This window comes from Palaemon carinicauda, chromosome 11, assembly GCF_036898095.1.
Source record: "Palaemon carinicauda isolate YSFRI2023 chromosome 11, ASM3689809v2, whole genome shotgun sequence".
NCBI classification, from domain to species: Eukaryota; Metazoa; Arthropoda; class Malacostraca; order Decapoda; family Palaemonidae; genus Palaemon; species Palaemon carinicauda.
In genome coordinates, this window is record NC_090735.1 from 136,965,088 (window position 1) to 136,984,213 (window position 19,126).

Genomic DNA, 19,126 nt, shown 5'->3' on the forward strand with positions numbered 1-19,126 from the left:
TACCACCTCCCATTCATTTTCTTTCGTTTAAGATTGCCCCGCCTTATGTGGAACACGGGTTCCTGCGTTAGCAGCTCATCAGAAAAACATTAACTATAGTCCATTTCTTTTAGCGAGTCATATTTGCACCGACTCGCAGCTGTGCCCTTTTAGCTCGGAAAAGTTTCCTGATCGCTGATTGGTTGGACAAGATAATTCTAACCAATCAGTGACCAGGAAACTTTTCCGAGCTAAAAGGGCACCGTTGCGAGTCGGTGCAAATATGACTCGCTAAAAGAAATGGACTATATATAGATAAGATTATTGTAGACTCAAATCATTATACTTATATTATTATTATTATTACTAGCCAAGCTACAACCCTAATTGGAAAAGCAAGATGCTACAAGCCCAAGGGCTCCAATAGGGAGAAATAGCCCAGTGAGGAAAGGAAATAAGGAAATAAATAAATGATGAGAATAAATTAACAATAAATCATTCTAAAAACAGTAACAACGTCAAAACAGATATGTCCTCTATAAACTATTAACAACGTCAAAAACAGATATGTCATATATAAACTATAAAAAGACTCATGTCAGCCTGGTCAACATAAAAACATTTGCTCCAACTTTGAACTTTTGAAGTTCTACTCATTCAACTACCCGATTAGGAAGATCATTCCACAACTTGGTAACAGCTGGAATAAAACTTCTAGAATACTGTGTAGTATTGAGCCTCATGATGGAGAAGGCCTGGCTATTAGAATTAACTGCCTGCCTAGTATTACGAACAGGATAGAATTGTCCAGGGAGATCTGAATGTAAAGTTGAAAAGCGGTTTCAGCCGTAAAATTATATACAGAAACACTTAGTTAAATTTGAATAAGTACTTTATCTTTGAAAAGGGGATACTTTAATGTAATATAAAGTTAAAAAGTTATATGCAGGAGCTGTTGTGGGCGTGACTGGCTGCACAAGGAAGAAAATCCCTCCAAGATGGTTACCATGACAATGTTTCTTTTACCACCCGCACCTCTCATAAACATCTAGGGCGATTATTATTGCTTTGTAAACTGATGAAATGTCAAGTGTTTGGAAAACTGTCAATCGTGAGAAATTTTTTTAATACCTCTGTTCTATTGTGGTTTGGACATTGTTCCCATGTCTGGTCTTTTGGAATGGACTCTGAGCTCAAATTGTCTGACTAAAATTATGGTGATTAAAATTCATAATTTCTGATGTGGATATTAATCTCTGACACTCGCTCAATTAACTCAAAATAGTCTATATGCTATGGAAGAGTCTGCACAATTCTGTCTCTGACCATCCTTTACAATCCACCAAATAATAATAAAAATACAGTTTACCATATAGTTTTAATCTTACTTTAGTTATTGGTTCCGTATTACACCGTAGCGTAGAAGTTTTACTCAGCTATATCCAAATTGTGAAATATGCCCAATCAGACAGTTAATTTAAAAAAAAATGTTTTAGCACGTTTATAGTTAGATATTTTATTATTATTATTATTATTATTATTATTATTATTATTATTATTATTATTATTATTATTATTATTATTATTATTACAGGTTAGGCTATAACCCGAGTTGGAAAAGCAAGATGCTATAAGCCCAAGGACACCAACGGGGAAAAATAGCCCAGTTAGGAAAAGAAACAAGAAAATAAATAAACTACAAGAAAAGTAATAAATGATCAAAATATCTTAAGAACAGTAACAACATTAAGTTTGATCTTCCATATATAAACTATAAAAACTTAGAAAAAAAGGAGGAAGAGAAATAAGATAGAACAGCGTGCCCGGGTGTACCTTCAAGTTAGAGAACTCTAATTCAAGACAGTGGAAGGCCATGGTACAGAGACTATGGGACTACCCAAGAATTGAGAACAATAGTTTGATTTTGGAGTGTCCTTGTAGAAGAGCTGCTTACCATAGCTAAAGAGTCTCTTCTACTCTTACCGAATGAAAAGTAGCCACTGAACAAATACAGTGCAGTAGATAACCCCTTGAGCCAAGAAAAATTGTTTGGTAATCAGAATTGGAACAAGGTAATGTAAACAAGATCACTGTTACTGAAAAAGGAAAACTTAAACCGAAGATAAAACTTACTAATGTACCAGAAGATGATGATGATATTATTCAAAGTCTGAAGCTTAAGAACCAGTGGCTAAATAGACACATTGTAGAAAACGATGATCTGACTATCATAATGCAAGAAAATTCAAGAATGGATAAACATAAACACTATATTATAAAATGTACACCTAAGATACGTAAAGCAATCTATGAAAATGGAGATAAACTTAGTACCACATATAGGATATGTAATGTTTACGATCATTACATGCCCTACCAGTGTTACAAATGCCAGGAATTTGGGCATAGTGCAGTAAATTGCAAGAATAAACAGTCGTGCCCCAAGTGCGCGAGAGAACATAAAGCAGGTCATTGCAATGTTGTTGAAGTTAAATGCATAAATTGTGTGAGAAAGAACTATGATGACACAGAACATAAATCCTATGACAAAGTAAACTGTGAAGTTTATAAGCAAGAAATAATAAGAGCCAGAAACAATACTGACCATGGCTTCGATTAAGAAAATATTATGTAATCTAATAAATATACAATCCATTGGCAACAAAACTCATATCATTAAGGAAGTCGTAAGTGATCAAGATGTGGATATTTGCTTATTAACTGAAACTTGGTTGAGTGGTAATGTGAGTGACAGATCGAAAATAAATGAAATGACACCTAAATCTTATAACTTTTATCATGAACCAAGAGAAAACAAAAGAGGTGGTGGCATTGGAATCTTAATAAAGAAATCATACAAAGTTACAGTAAGAAATCATCTCATAGTTAATTCATTTGAATATATGAATATTAAAATTTTATCTCGAAATGTAAATCTACAAATAGTTATACTCTATAGACCACCGTGCAAAAGCAAAAGAATGTTTCTAGATGAATTTAATAACTTACTAGATACATTGAATGACAATCGAAATATAGTTATATGTGGTGATTTCAACCTACATCTCGATAACAGAGTAGACCCATATGTCAATGAATTTAGAGAATTGATTGACAACCACGACCTTGAAAACATAGTGTCTGAACCAACAGCTCAGTCTAATCATATACTAGATCTAGTTATAGTAAACAAAAACAACAACATCATACTAAATATGGAGATTGAACCTGACTGCTCTATATCCCCAATGCATAAGTTGATGTCTTTTGAAATAGACGTTAGAAAAAATAATGCAATACAGAAGGAAATCACATACAGAATTAAGACTAACTTTGATCCAAAAGAGTTCATTGAACAAAGCCTAGAGGATATAAAAGAGATAACACCAGTCTGTGACTGTGAAGAGAATCACACCCTTGTAGAGGGACAATCCTGTATAAACTGCATTACTGATAGAAGTAAAACTATACTTGCAACTAATTATAATAATAGGTGCCCGGAAATAACAAAAATAATCACAATTAAAGAAAAATCGAACTGGTTTGATAATGAATTACACGAAGAGAAAAAAAGAAAAAGAAAAATGGAGGATAAATGGAAAAGAAATAAAAATAATGAAAACTGGCAACATTATAAAGCAGCTAGAAATCGCTACAATTACCTTATCTTAGTAAAAAAAAGGCCTATTATAAAAAAGTGTGCAATGAAAATGACCCAAGGAAAATACATAAGAACCTAAAGAAACTATTAGGTCTAAAGACAGAAATAGTGTTGCCCGATATAACTAATGATCCTAAATGCCTAGCAAATGGCTTTATTAACTATTTTGAGGAAAAAATAAATCAAATCTGCTCCAGTTTTCACAACATCAGCACAACAGAGCAAAGGAATACATCAGCAACAGGTGTAAATAAGCTAAGGGTATTCAAAGAGTTAAGTCAGAGTGATTATATGAGAATAATAAAGAAAGTAAAAAAAACCTACTGCGGAAATGATCCATTTCCAATTAATGATGTAAAAGATGCAGAAAATTTCACTAGACTACAAGAGACATACCGAAACATGGTAAATATGAGTCTAACACAGGCAGTTTTCCCTGATTGTGAAAAAGTTGCGTGTATCAAGCCTGTGTATAAAGGAAAAGGTGATGCAGACAATTTAAGTTCATATAGGCCAATATCAAATCTGACATATTTTTCGAAAATTATTGAAACTGCTGTACACGAACAAACCTGGAAAGTGTTGCATTCTTGTAATGCTTGATCTAAGTGCAGCATTCGATACTGTAGAACATACATATCTGATGGAAGACCTTAAAGCTGTGGGCATCGTAGAACGAGCACACGACTGGTTTGTGAGTTATCTTGAAAAGCGCAAAGTTAAAGTAGTAATATCAGATGTTGAATCTGAGACAAGAAAACTAACCAAAGGGGTGCCTCAAGGCAGTGTACTAGGTCCTCTCCTGTTTGAAATTTACACGATTGAACTGGCAAATATACTTGAAACTCACAGAGTTAAGTTTAAAATATACGCTGATGATACACAATTCTATTTCCCAATAGAATCAGTCGATGAAGCTAAAAGAAAGATACATGAAATAATGAATGACATTAAGGCTTGGATGTTAACAAAAAAGCTCAAGCTCAATGAAGACAAAAGTGAATGTATTATTTTTGGAAATGAAAAAGATATAAAAAGAGTCGAATGCTTCCAAAGAATTGAAATAGGTCAATCGATCATTGACCTAAAGAAATCTGTCAGGAATCTTGGAGTAATCATGGATAATAGACTGACAATGAACGAACATATAAATAACATGATAAGAAATTGTAACTATCATATTAGAAACATAGCATTTATTAGTAAATACTTAGATAAAAAATCTATTGCCATACTCATTTATCACCACATATTTTCAAGAATTGATTACTGCAACTCACTGTTCTTTGGCTTACCAAATTATCAGCTGAAGAAAATTCAGAGAGTACAAAACAGAGCCGCCAGATTAATAAAAGGACTACACAATAAGGAAAGCGTTCCCCCTGCACTAATTAAGTTACACTGGCTACCGGTAAAAGCGAGAATTGAATACAAGCTACTCTTACTAACGTTTAAGATACTGAACCAAAATGAACCAAAATATCTAAAAGAATGCCTGAATAAACTAGAACTAGAAACAAATGTTAACACAAGACACATGAGTGACAAACATGGGCTATCTGAACCAAGAACAAATAGTAAATTTGGTGAAAGGGCTTTTAGCTACTGTGCGCCTAGACATTATAATAAACTGCCAACTGAAATGAAGGACCTAAAGGGAGCAATTGAATTTAAGAAGAAACTAAAGACATTACTTTTCACAAGATCATATGAATTGGAAGATGCTACAATCAAAGAATTGTATAAGTTATAATGAAAATGTTTCGCTAGATGATTGATATGGACCCGCCCGAGAAGTAGTTCACTCGACTTCAGTGGAGGGTTGGATTTAAACCCAAAACAAGTAAACAAGTAAAGTAATCTAAATGTTGTCAGGTGTATGAGGATAGAGGAGAATATGGAAAGAATAGGCCAGACTATTTGGTGTATGTGTAGGCAAAAACTAAATGAGCCGTAACCAGAAAGAGGTATCCAATGTAGTAATGTCTGGCCAGTCAAAGGACCCAGCGGTAGTTTCTTTTTAGCAATGGGCTACTCTTCTTCTTTTGGCCATTGGACGAGTAACGTTTCTCTTTTCCAACTAAGGATGCATTGGCTCATGGTGAAAGTAATGAAATTAATAACAATTATTATAACCTTCGATTTTTCAAGACTAGGTCTATTGCTTCCTTCAGTGTTTGGTCTCTCCAAATTCATCTTCCTCTCCATTTTCTTATTTCCATCAGCCACAGGGCTCTATTATTATTATTATTATTATTATTATTATTAGTAGTAGTAGTAGTAGTAGTAGTAGTAGTAATAATAGTAAAAAATTCAACCAGCCAGTAAGATATCTAAATTTGTGTACTATATAATAAAATATTTAACCTAAATTTCCAGTCAGTCTCTCTCTCTCTCTCTCTCTCTCTCTCTCTCTCTCTCTCTCTCTCTCTCTCTCTCTCTCTCTCTCTCGTTTTATGTTTAAAATACAGTCATGCACATGCACACGTAGCCTACTTTGAAATACAATACTTAATTTGCAACACGTATGGAATTCTCATCTGTCCTTTCTCAGTCATACAGCAACTTAGGCCTAATTCCGGTACACGGTCTATATACTAACCATACAAAAGTTAGGAATAAATCATAATGAAATAAGTTAATAGTAGGCTATTTATTTCGATATTTCGTTATCGTTAATTTTAAAATTTACTGAAACTACATTGAATACTTTTGCTACAATATTGACACGCCATCAACATTGCCATTTACAGCATTGATTATGAGACTTCTCTGCACTCTAAAATTTCTACCTAATACTAGCAATAGTACTGTACGTCTAAACATCATATTCTAGGCCTACTCCGAGGGTAACATGGTAACTGAATTTGCGTTAAATCATCCAGTTACTCCAATTTGGCATGAACGTATTTCTGGATGTTTGGTTATTGTTGTGCAACCATCTCGCTCTGATTTTTTGAATGATTATCTCTCTCTGTACGCTTTAAAGTTGTTTGTACTCTCCTTCATCAATAATTTTGCTATGGTAGGTCTATCAGGCGGGTGGTGGCACCTGTGGATAACAGTGGCATTGATGCCGTAAGCCACCAGTTCGCGGAGAGTCGAATGCGACCCCCCCCCCCCCCTCACCTCGCTGGGGTTGGATGGTGGCCGGCGGGAAGGGGGAACGGGGGGGAGGAGGGAGACATAACGAGCCAGGCTCGGTGGTCCAGAGTTGCCAGTTTTGGCCTTTTTAGGCCAGAAAATCCTAAAATTTGGCCATTTTTGAAATTGGTTAGCCTTTAGCAAATCATAATTAGGGTTGGCCTTACATGTTATACTTTTGGCATTTTTTTCTACTAATGGGTTGGCTTTTTAAAGCTGCAGTTGATCAGAAGTTGGCCTTTTCTTCTTTAGAAAACCTGGTAACCCTGCCGCCCCGGCCAACCAGTGGCAGACCGAATACAGTATGAGTATCTAGCAGGCTGGCAGAACTGGCAGTGTTAATCGTAGCGTTGTAGTGAAAGTACATTCGCTGCTCCTCGCTGTACGATGCGAAGGAACTGCAAAGTATTCATATTCCTCTCTTTCGTGTGGACCTTTGGCGTTGTTGTGTATCTCAACACCAGCAAGGATGTCAAGGTGAGAGCCAGTGCTTGTTTCTGGGTACGGCAAGTGGTACCTTAGAGGGGCTTAAAACATGAAGTGAGGGGAAACGTAATTTTCTTCGAGACGGTGATGAGAACTCGCGAGGCAGATAGAGAGAGAGAGAGAGAGAGAGGGAGAGTGAGTGAGTGAGAGCGTGTGTGCCAGAGAGGGAGAGATGTGATGATGCCTGGATGACTTGTAAACCGGGAAACCAAACACAACCCTTCTCTTTAAAGACCCAGTTTTGAAACACGAATGTAAAACTTCCTCCTCATAGCTCGTCGTTTTTGTGTGCTTGCTCTTGTACGAACAGATCGCCTAGATTGTTTAGAATAACACGACTGCTGCTTCAGAAAAAAAGGGCAGTTTGCAGGCGTGGTGTATTGATTTTGCGCACTTTGAAGTGATGGCAGTGGGAGGTGGGTGGGATGTAGTGCCTGTATTTTTTCCCCTTATTTTTTAATGGCCTGCAGTATTCAATTATGTATGCAGCCTTGTTACTGATACGTGAGCAAAGGTTGATGTTATTTGCTTTCGTAAGACGAAGACCATAGTACTAGGATCAACAGTTAGGACAGTGAAGGCTGGGACAAGCGCTTTCATCTCGTGATTATCAGCTGGAATTTTGGTAGCTGAGATTAATAACATCTGGGTAGTTGGCGTGAAGAGCATGTATTCATTAGTTTTCAATGAAAATTCTGATGTGCTATTCATTCGGGGTTGGGAGACGTATTTATATTCAAATTAGTTTTTTTGCGAATTATTGTAATGTGCTTGAGGTATATATATATATATATATATATATATATATATATATATATATATATATATATATATATATATATATATATATATATATATATATATATATACATACATCACCTCCCCCTAGGCCTATTGACGCAAAGTGCCTCAGTTAGATTTCGTCAATCGTCCTTATCTTTAGTTTTTAATTCAATACATCTCCATTCATCATCTACTTCACGCTTCATACTCCTCACCCATGTAGGGCTTGGTCTTCCAACTCTTTTAGGGCCTTGTGGAGCCCAGCTAAACGTTTGGCGAACCATTCTCTCTTGGGAAGTGCGAAGAGCATGCCCAAACCATCTCCATCTACCCCTCATCATGATCTCATCCACATATGGCACTCGAGTAATCTCTCATAGTTTCATTTCTAATCCTGTCCTGCCATTTAACTCTAAATAGCCTTCTGAGGGCTTTGTTCTCAAAACTACTAAATCTCTCTCTCTCTCTCTCTCTCTCTCTCTCTCTCTCTCTCTCTCTCTCTCTCTAAATTATATATATATATATATATATATATATATATATATATATATATATATATATATATATATATATATATATATATATATATATATATATATATGTGTGTGTGTGTATGTATGTATGTGTGTCAGCATATTTATGATTTTGGAGTTTCATTAATCATATATGTATGGAAATTGATCCGTGAAAACTAGTATAACTGTTAATCTCGATTATCTTAAGGGATTATTGAACTAACTCTCCTGCATGGTAGGGAAGTGTCGATGTCGACTGGGAGTGAGCTTAACTGAGAGAGTTCAAGGTTTACAGACCAGACCCTCTCCCAAGTAGCAAGGGTGCGAAAGGTTTAAATGGCGTACGGAAATGACTTCAAAATTGAATGATTTCATGTAACTAAGGCCATAGGCTATATCAGACATTACTCTGTGATTATTTATTTTATATTTACTTATACTTTGATGTCGCTAATATCGTAATGTATTTATAACTACAATGTTGGTATTTTAACTGCGAAGAGTATTCTATGAAAGATCAATAAGTTACCAAAGTAATTTTGACAAGTAAACGGCAAAAGATAACTAATTTAACATTTCTAATATTTTGCAGTTATATTTAGAATTATATAAGCTTTATGATTTGGTAACATGTCTGTGATTAATGATTTATTAAATGTCCATGAGCCTTTCATAAGGCCGAAAGAGAACAGAGAAAACTGGAATATCCTATAGGCTATATGTACAATATAGGAGCAAAAGTAGATATTCTTTAGCGTTCACTTATCAGAATTATCAACATGACTGACTTATTTGATTTTTTTTAATTTCGGTATTTCATTAAGTTTTGTAACCTGCTATGAAATGTTGATATCAGATGATAGCGCAAATGTGTATGGATGGTTAGGTTGCGTGGAGAGAATGGAGAACATCATGTATGTGAATAGATTGGAAGGGTTGACAGAAAGCAGAAGGTAAACTACGATATGTGGTATATTAGAATGTCCCCAATATTCTGTAAGTGGGAGAGTTTGTGACTGGAGTCGACGGGATGCTGTTGACCCTATATTATTATTATTATTATTATTACTTACTAAGCTACAACCCTAGTTGGAAAAGCAGTATGCTATAAGCCCAGGGGCTCCAACAGGGAAAATAGCTCAGTGCGGAAAGGAAAAAAGGAAAATAAAATATTCTAAGAAGAGTAACAACAATAAATATCTCCTATATAAACTATAAAAACTTTAACAAAACAAGAGGAAGAGAAATAAGATAGGAGAGCGTGCTCGAGTGTACCCTCAAGCAAGAGAACTCTAACCCAAGACAGTGAAAGGCCATGGTACAGAGGCTATGGCACTACCCAAGACTAGAGAACAGTGGTTTGATTTTGGAGTGTCCTTCTCCTAGAAGAGCTGCTTACCATAGCTAAAGAGTCTCTTCTACCCTTACCAAGAGGAAAGTGGCACTGAACAATTACAGTGCAGTAACCCCTTGGGTGATGAAGAATTGTTTGGTAATCTGTGTTGTCAGGTGTATGAGGATAGAGGAGAATATGTAAAGAATATGCCAGACTATTCAGTGTGTATGTAGGCAAAGGGAAAATGAACCGTAACCAGAGAGGAGGATCCAATGTAGTACTGTCTGGCCAGTCAAAAGACCCCATAACTCTCTAGCGGTAGTATCTCAACGGGTGGCTGGTGCCCTGGCCAACCTACTACCTATAGTATATATATATATATATATATATATATATATATATATATATATATATATATATATATATATATATAAAGGCTGATACTGCTGAACGGTTGAACTTAATGGTGGTGGTTCCTGTTTTGAAATGCCTCTTAATGGGAGAAACGACTTTAATTGTAAAAAAGAAAAAAAAATAATATTATTATCCTATGAAATTGCGGATACAGTATGTGTCTTTTGAATTTATATTAAGATAGCTGATCAAATTTTCAATCCAATATGTCTGACATAATGGAAGGTGAAAATATTAGGCCTACTGTTTATCTCTAAAAGGTTGCTTTTAGCGAATTTGCGGACAATGGGATAAGGATGAAGGGAAGCATGCGCAGTCACAGAATAGGACTTAGCAGTTTAGGGACTGCTGACCTTGGCAGAGTCCATGTGGGATAAGGTCACTTGACAGGTGTCACGGTAGGGGTTTCTGCGTATCTTTGTATCAAGTATTCAAATAAAGGTCTTGCGTTGCTTATATTTTTCAGTTATAGGAAAAACTTGCTTTCTAGGTGGGGAATTGCGAGAGAGAGAGAGAGAGAGAGAGAGAGAGAGAGAGAGAGAGAGAGAGAGAGAGAGAGAGAGAGAGAGAGTTCAATTGGTCTTCTGGGAGGAGGGAAGATGCGATCTCATGGCTGAGCGGAATGTCGACCAGTGCAGTTTCCGTTTGAAGGAGAATGAAGGGTTCCTTTGCTTTGGGAGAGAGAGAGAGAGAGAGAGAGAGAGAGAGAGAGAGAGAGAGAGAGAGAGAGTTCAATTGGTCTTCTGGGAGGAGGGAAGATGCGATCTCATGGCTGAGCGGAATGTCGACCAGTGCAGTTTCCGTTTGAAGGAGAATGAAGGGTTCCTTTGCTTTGGGAGAGAGAGAGAGAGAGAGAGAGAGAGAGAGAGAGAGAGAGAGAGAGAGAGAGAGAGAGTTTAATATAGGCCAAGTGCTTGTTTTGTAATTGTCAGATTAAGATACAATCAGATTTGAATGAAGGAAATGCAGTAGATATATGTGCAATCTCATAGACTAACCCAAATTCAATACAATAATCAACCACTAAACAATGTAACATTAGAATCAACTAAAGCCCCCCAAAAATAACCACTTCAGATAAATTATGTCCTTATTCAGAAGTTCCGTAGGGATATAGTCTATAGTAAAAGATAAAGTATTTTGAAAAGTTTCAGAAAGCCTGTTAGGCCTATGAACGCAAGAGACGGAGTAAAGTGAACTTTCATGCCCATAGAATAGTTAGATAGGTTTTGGATCTCTTAATGCTGTGCTACAATATTTAGCTAGGGCTTTGGTGGCCGATGTGGTAACGTCCCTGACTGGTGAACGCCAGACTGGTCGCTGCAACCTCACCATCCATGTGAGCTAAGGATGGTGGGTTTCAGGGAGCCTATAGGTCTATCTGCAGAATCATCTGTAGCCATTGCCTGTCCCTCCCTGGTCCTAGCTTGGGTGGAGAGTGGGCATGGGCGCTGATCATATGTATATATATGATCAGTCTGTAGAGTATTGTTCTACTTGCTAGGGCAATGTTGCTGTCCCTTGCCTCTGCCATTCATGAGTAGTCTTTAAACTAGGAAAATGGTCAGGTTGTTTTGGAAGTGTGTTATTGATCGGATACAGAATTTGCTACAATTTTAAATACGGGTTTCGAATGATTCATATAATCATAAGACTATAATTTCAAGGGAAGGTTGAAATGAATTATAATTTTCATGGCGTTTTCAGCTGCATCTAGAGTAATTTGCTGTGGTTTTCTATCGTTAGGGAAAAGATCAGGCAGATTTGAAATGTCAGTGATATGACCTTAAACCCAGTTTGTTTTTAACTAATACTTTGGTGTAAAGAATTTTTTTAATAGTAGTGATTAGGATGAAAATTATTATGATTTAACGAGAGAGTTATTTGATTACGATTTAAAGTTTAGAGATACGGTAGATTTTCATGTGACATAATATACAAGACTTATTATAACCATAAAAAAGAGCTAGATATATTTAGACAGCCAAGTGAAATGTCAGCCAATATACTAGATGAGATCTTGTTATTTTAGAACTTTCTGGTATCGTCATGTTTAAGCTGTACATTTTTTTTTTTTTGAAGGGGTTTGAGTCCTAACAAAATTGTCTTAATACTGTATCGTAATGTTTCTGGAAATCTATTGGAATATAGAATCAATGCCAGAATGTATAATTTTTTAATATATATATATATATATATATATATATATATATATATATATATATATATATATATATATATATATATATATATATATATGTGTGTGTGTGTGTGTGTGTGTGTGTGTGTAATCATCTGTCGTAACTAGTCAACTGCAGGACAAAGGCCTTAGATATGTCCTTCCACTCCCGTCTCTTTATGGCCTTTCTATGCCAGTAGGCTACACTAGCAAATTTTCTTAGCTCGCCAATCCATCGTCTTCTCTCCCTTTCCCTGCTTCTTTTGCAATCTCTAGGGCCCCATTTTGTTATCTCTCTCTCTCTCTCTCTCTCTCTCTCTCTCTCTCTCTCTCTGAGTATATATATATATATATATATATGTATATGTATATATATATCTATACATATATATATGTATATATATATCTATACATATATATATATATATATGTATATCTATATATATGTATATCTATATATATATATATATATATATATATATATATATATATATATGTACGTTTGTCCATATTTTCGTTTCAGAGAGAGAGAGAGAGAGAGAGAGAGAGAGAGAGAGAGAGAGAGAGAGAAGGGGTTGATCTAACAGGCTTTTCCTCCTCAAGAGTTAACTGCACTATGACATCCTTCCGTTTATTCGCATGAAAAAGTGAATTAAAGTCCCCTTCACCGTATATCCCCCTACAGGAAGTCCATACGCACCGAGTTCCTTTTGCAACGTTGATATTCACAAAGAAATTGCGTTCCTGCAAGAGAGAGAGAGAGAGAGAGAGAGAGAGAGAGAGAGAGAGAGAGAGAGAGAGAGAGAGAGGAGAGAGAGAGAGAGAGAGAGAGTTATTTTGTTTTAGTGACCATGTTCCAGTTCAGAAATACAGATTTCCAAACTAGTAAATATACAATTTGGGTCGAATACTTGATAGATAATCTTTAATACACACTAATGATGATAATCTATGTCAGGTTAGAGAAACATGGTTCGCTCCCCTATGATATTCTATGGAATATCTCAAAAGTTCCTCTGCAACCACATTATAAAATGTTACCTTCAAATCAGAAGGGTTGCACTTTTTACATTTGTGTGAGTGATAAAACTAACAATTATGATAATAATATGTCGTGACAGTTCTGCATTTCGTAAACCGCTGGATTTATGATACCTGGACTGCAGTCAAGTAAGATTTTGCGGTTATATGTGTTACCTTTGTACCAACCGTGTGTCACACGATCGTACATAGTTCATTTTGTGCTTGTATCTTCGCTCTCCCCTCGCACTAAAAAGAACCTGAAAAATCATGTCTGCTTTTCTCCTCTGTAACAGTGTCGACTTCTCAACATGAAAATTCTTGTACTGTGATATCCATCTCTCATTCTTTACTTGATCACATCCTTAGAAAATGGAGGGGGGATAAATATTAGCATCCCCTACTAAATGAATATATTTCCCAACGGAAATTATTCTATAAACGCAGTTTTAGTCGGTCGTAATATACTCTTTGTCGACGATGAATGTTGCAATATGCCGACGAATACACCCAGTCAATTCGACTTCATTTACTGCGAATGCAATAAACTTCATATTCACATCGCGCACTTTATTGAGGTCACCATTGAGATTGATAATTTGATATAAAACTCGCGAATAATCGTTAAATTGTTTTCAGTGACAACGTTGCATATGATTAAATGGATGCGTTCAATGGGAATGCTTGATGTTCGATAGTCATTGCATGTTGACGTCATTGATGTCGCATGAATGAAGAGCAATACTGCACACTTTGGTGTCTGTGTTCCGACCCTTCCATTCTAAAGAAGAATAAGGACGACGACCCCAATGGAGTGATTCTCTTAATGAAAAGTGCTTCAGTGGCAGTCATTATTATTATTATTATTATTATTATTATTATTATTACTTGCCAAGCGACAACCCTGGTTAGAAAAGCAGGATTCTACAACCCTAAGGGCTCCAACAGGGAGAAATAGCCCGGTGAGGAAAGGAAATAAGGAAATAAACTACAAGAGAAGTTTAAGAACAATAATAACTTTAAAATAAATCATCCATATATATGCTATAAAAACTTCAAACTAACTAGAGGATGTAAACTCTAAAATAACAAAAGGATTAGAAACGAGATAGAATAGTGTGCCCGAGTGTACCCAATAAGCAAGAGATCTCAACCCCAAGACAGTGGAAGACCAGGGTACAGAGGCTATGGCCCTACCCAAGACTAGAGAACAATGCTTTGATTTTGGAGTGTCCTTGAAATGAGAAACCAGATTCCTGTTTGATTATTTCTTTTACTCTGTTGACGAATGTAGTTTAAAAATCTCGGTTACGGAATATTCACGGTTAGTTAATTCAGCCTTTCAATTGGTGAATTTTCCTTGAAACTAGGCATTATTATTATTATTATTATTATTATTATTATTAGTTTTACTAGCCAAGCTACAACCCTAGGTGGAAAAGCAAGATGCTATAATCCCAAGGGCTCCAACAAGGAAAAACAGCCCAGCGAGGAAAGGAAATAAATAAACGATATGAGAAGAATTAGCAATAAAATATCTTAGATTAAAGATAAGAGGCTTGCTAGATTTTTTACGTTTATTTGGTCAGGTTTGTAAGCCATTCCGCAATGTATTTTTTTTTTAACTGAAAGGAAAAATGGGTGAAAAAAGAGTGATGACAAGTTAGCTAGCTAACCATGTTAGGGAAAAGGTCAGAGTTAAGTATTAGTAAGTGCTATGTAAAGTGTGGTTTAACCGCAATTTTATTTATGTAAAGGTACATTTGCTTAGTATTGAGTTTTATATTTATTATTTTTATTATATTTACAAGGTAAATTCTCCTAATTTACATTTCCCATAAGTACATTTTTTTTATTTGTATAATGGTTGAGGTTTACCATGTTGAACATATTAAAATACTCTCCAGTACCGCCTGTGATCGGTGTTTTTCGGGTAGTTTCTCTTTTATTATTATTATTATTATTATTATTATTATTATTATTATTATTATTATTATTAATATTATTATTACTTGCTAACCTACTTGCTAGTTCAAGATGAACTAGTTTTACAAGTTAAAAGTTTGTAATATTTTTAGCTGTCATTCATTTCATTGACTTTTGGTTAGTTGTTAATATTTTGCGCAAGTATCGGCTGTTTTTTTTTTTCAGTTAATTTAAACAACTTTCAACTGCCAGTAGTTGGTATAAATCTAACTGTATTCTTTTCTAAATAAAATTTTAATATTATCAGATAATTTTGACTCAACTTCAGATCTGTAACCATATTATTTTCAAGTCAGAATATAATTTATTGAAGTCAGTCTAATGATAACTGAAATCGGTGAGGGTTTCATATATATATATATATATATATATATATATATATATATATATATATATATATATATATATATAATCAGTTCACAGATGATTAAAATCAGTTTAAATTGTCTCCTTTAATTAATTCATTTAGTAATTCTACGAAATACGTCTACAAATACTTTAAATCAGCTGTAATTTGTGTAGTTTTATTTTTTCTAAAATGATGAAATTCTTGAGCATTGTCTTTTATTTCACAAGTTTTGTTAATAGATAACCAGATTCTCCTTACGTATTCTAACCATCGTTCTTAGAAGCACTATAAGCGGTGCCCTGTAGGCATTAATAAAAGGTTCTCATCCCTTAGCTACCCCCCACCTTTTAGCTTTCTACTTTATCTGGGTACAAAATGGTATCCTCGGCGTTATAGCGCTTTTCCTTCAATTCATTCACTGCACTGTTCAAAATTTGCAATAAAAAAACGGTAAAAATCCTGGAATAAATGTTGCCAGACATTTACCGTTTTAAAAAACAGATGTAATGACGTAAACAAGTGATATTACGATCACCAACCCAAAAAAGATAATAACAATGTAGGGTAAAATTATGGTCACCTGTATTTTACTGAAATACGGCTGAGAGGAGTAAATTTTTACGAAGAATATCCGATTAAAATTAGTTTTTTTTTTTTTTTTTTCAAGTGTGCTCTGAAAAAAAAGAGAAAGCGGATGAATGATTTCCTTATGTTTATCATAAAGGCTTCCCTTCGTCTTTGTTATCACGAAAGAAAGCTGGTTATTGCCTTAAATCGACTTTATCATGGGCCCTTATCTTTCGTAGGAGTAGTTGTAAAAAAAGGGCGTTTCCCCTACTCGCGTATCTCTGTCTTTGTTCCCCTGAATGGGAGGGATTGTTCCCCTTTGCATTATTGAAAAGTATTACGCGGATTCGTTTACGTTACTCTCTCTCTCTCTCTCTCTCTCTCTCTCTCTCTCTCTCTCTCTCTCTCTCTCTCTCTCTCTATATATATATATAATTGTGTGTGTATGTACATATATATATATATATATATATATATATATATATATATATATATATATGTATATGTATATGTGTGTGCGTGTGTGTATGTGTATGTATATATATGATATGTATACATATTTACCACATTCAACCTATGAGTTGAGGAATGACTTCCTGTGCGAGAAAGGAAGACCTACTCTGTTGTATGGCACAATGCTGTACTCTCCCAAATTCATATAACGTATTTAAATTACTGCTATTATCATTAAACAGTAGCACATTTTAATAGCCAATCCTTCTGCCCTATCAGCATCTCTCGCCTTTTTTAAAATTTTTATTTTAGTGTTTCTTTAGTTTGTATAAGTTCCAGATTAATAGGTTCATCCTATTTCCCCTACTTTAAAGGTTTAAAGGCCGCTCATGAATGGCAAAAGCAAGGGTCAGATGCTCTTGCTAGCTGTAATGCCCTAGAGACTGACCATATACTCATATGATCAGCGCCCAAGTCCCCACTCCACCCAAGTTAGGGTCAGGTAGGGGCAGGTAGTGGCTATGATGATTCAGCAGGTAGATTTAGGCTCCCCCAAACTCCCCATTCTTAGCTCACAAGGATGGTGAGGTTTCAAACACCAAAACAAACTATGGAGCTTGAGCGGGACTCGAACCGCCAGTCCGGCGATCGCCAGGCCGTGACGTTTACAATAGGCCACCACAACATCCTTCCCAGAATTTCCTCTATCTCAAATAATCCTTTACCCTCGGGCCTCGGCTTCATAAGCTTGTCCATCCACTCTTATTTTGTATCTGGAAAATGCCTTTGTTGTAAAGATAGCAGTCATACTCATTTCCCTGTGTAAGTTATTCTTCCACGATGTGTATTAATGCATGATGCGTTATGCTTTTATTTACGATAATACATATCTTCTGATTTCGCCGTTTCCTCTTGATCCTAATGTTTACAGACGCTTCTTCTCGTTGCAACACCATGGATTTCTCTCCTCAGAAGTCAATATGAGGTATACAGTAGATCGTGTCAGAGTAATCGTGTTCGCTTTGGGAAAGATCCCTGCAACTGGCTATGTGGGGTTCCAGCACGCTCACGTAACGGAGCGCATGCAAGCAGTATATCTCCCGTATTGTTTATCCATTAGAGAGTATAAACAAGAGCAGACGAATTTGCTCGCATCACGCTACAGTCACATGGGAGCATGATACGTTCTTTGTCTGCTCGTCAAATGCTACGTATGTGATTTATATCATTAGATAATGGTTTGGGCTTTCTTGCCTTCTTTTATACTTTGTTAAGCTAATCAAGCCATGTAATTGAAACTTTACGTGATGAACATTATGCATAAGGCATTTTCTTTTATTACATAAAGATATATTTATATGAAAAATAATTATTGCAGGTCCAATTCTCTTAACAATATTGATTTTATAATCTACAAATTCGCCGTAAATATATTACGTTTACCGTTTGTAAAACAAGGCATAGGCCTATATGCCAAAGAAATTACTTTTATCGTTTGCAAAACCAGGCATAGGCCTATTGTCAAAAAAATTACCTTTATCGTTTGCAAAACCAGGCATAGGCCTATATGCCAAAGAAATTACTTTTATCGTTTGCAAAACCAGGCATAGGCCTATATGTCAAAGAAATTACTTTTATTGTTTGCAAAACCAGACATAGGCCTATATGTCAAAGAAATTACTTTTATCGTTTGCAAAACCAGACATAGGCCTATATGCCAAAGAAATTACTATTATCGTTTGCAAAACCAGGCATAGGCCTATATGTCAAAGAAATTACTTTTATCGTTTGCAAAACCAGGCATAGCCCTATATGCCAAAGAAATTACAGAATTATCTGGTAGAATTTTAACCGGTAGAATATTTGTACAGGAAGCTTATGTCTAGATCAGTCTACTATATACTCTACTATAGACTCTTTAGCTATGGTAAGCAGCTCTTCTAGGAGAAGGACACTCCAAAATCAAACCACTGTTCTCTAGTCTTGGGTAGTGCCATAGCCTCTGTACCATGGCCTTTCACTGTCTTGGGTTAGAGTTCTCTTGCTTGAGGGTACACTCGAGCACACTCTCCTATCTTATTTCTCTTCCTCTTGTTTTGTTAAAGTTTTTATAGTTTATATAGGAGATATTTATTGTTGTTACTCTTCTTAGAATATTTTATTTTCCTTTTTTCCTTTCCGCACTGAGCTATTTTCCCTGTTGGAGCCCCTGGGCTTATAGCATACTGCTTTTCCAACTAGGGTTGTAGCTTAG

General features: G+C 35.6%; 1 protein-coding gene across 3 annotated transcripts in view; it reads left to right on the top strand.

Moving 5' to 3' along the window:
- Window positions 1-7,085: 7,085 nt before the first annotated feature.
- The window catches only part of Pgant2 (polypeptide N-acetylgalactosaminyltransferase 2), a 415,237-nt gene continuing 403,196 nt past the window's right edge, over window positions 7,086-19,126 (top strand). For all 3 annotated transcript variants that reach the window (XM_068383494.1, XM_068383491.1, XM_068383492.1), the window contains exon 1: window positions 7,086-7,261. In XM_068383494.1, the coding sequence (XP_068239595.1) occupies window positions 7,172-7,261 (90 nt within the window). In that variant the 5' untranslated portion in view covers window positions 7,086-7,171. The remainder of the gene's footprint in view (window positions 7,262-19,126) is intronic.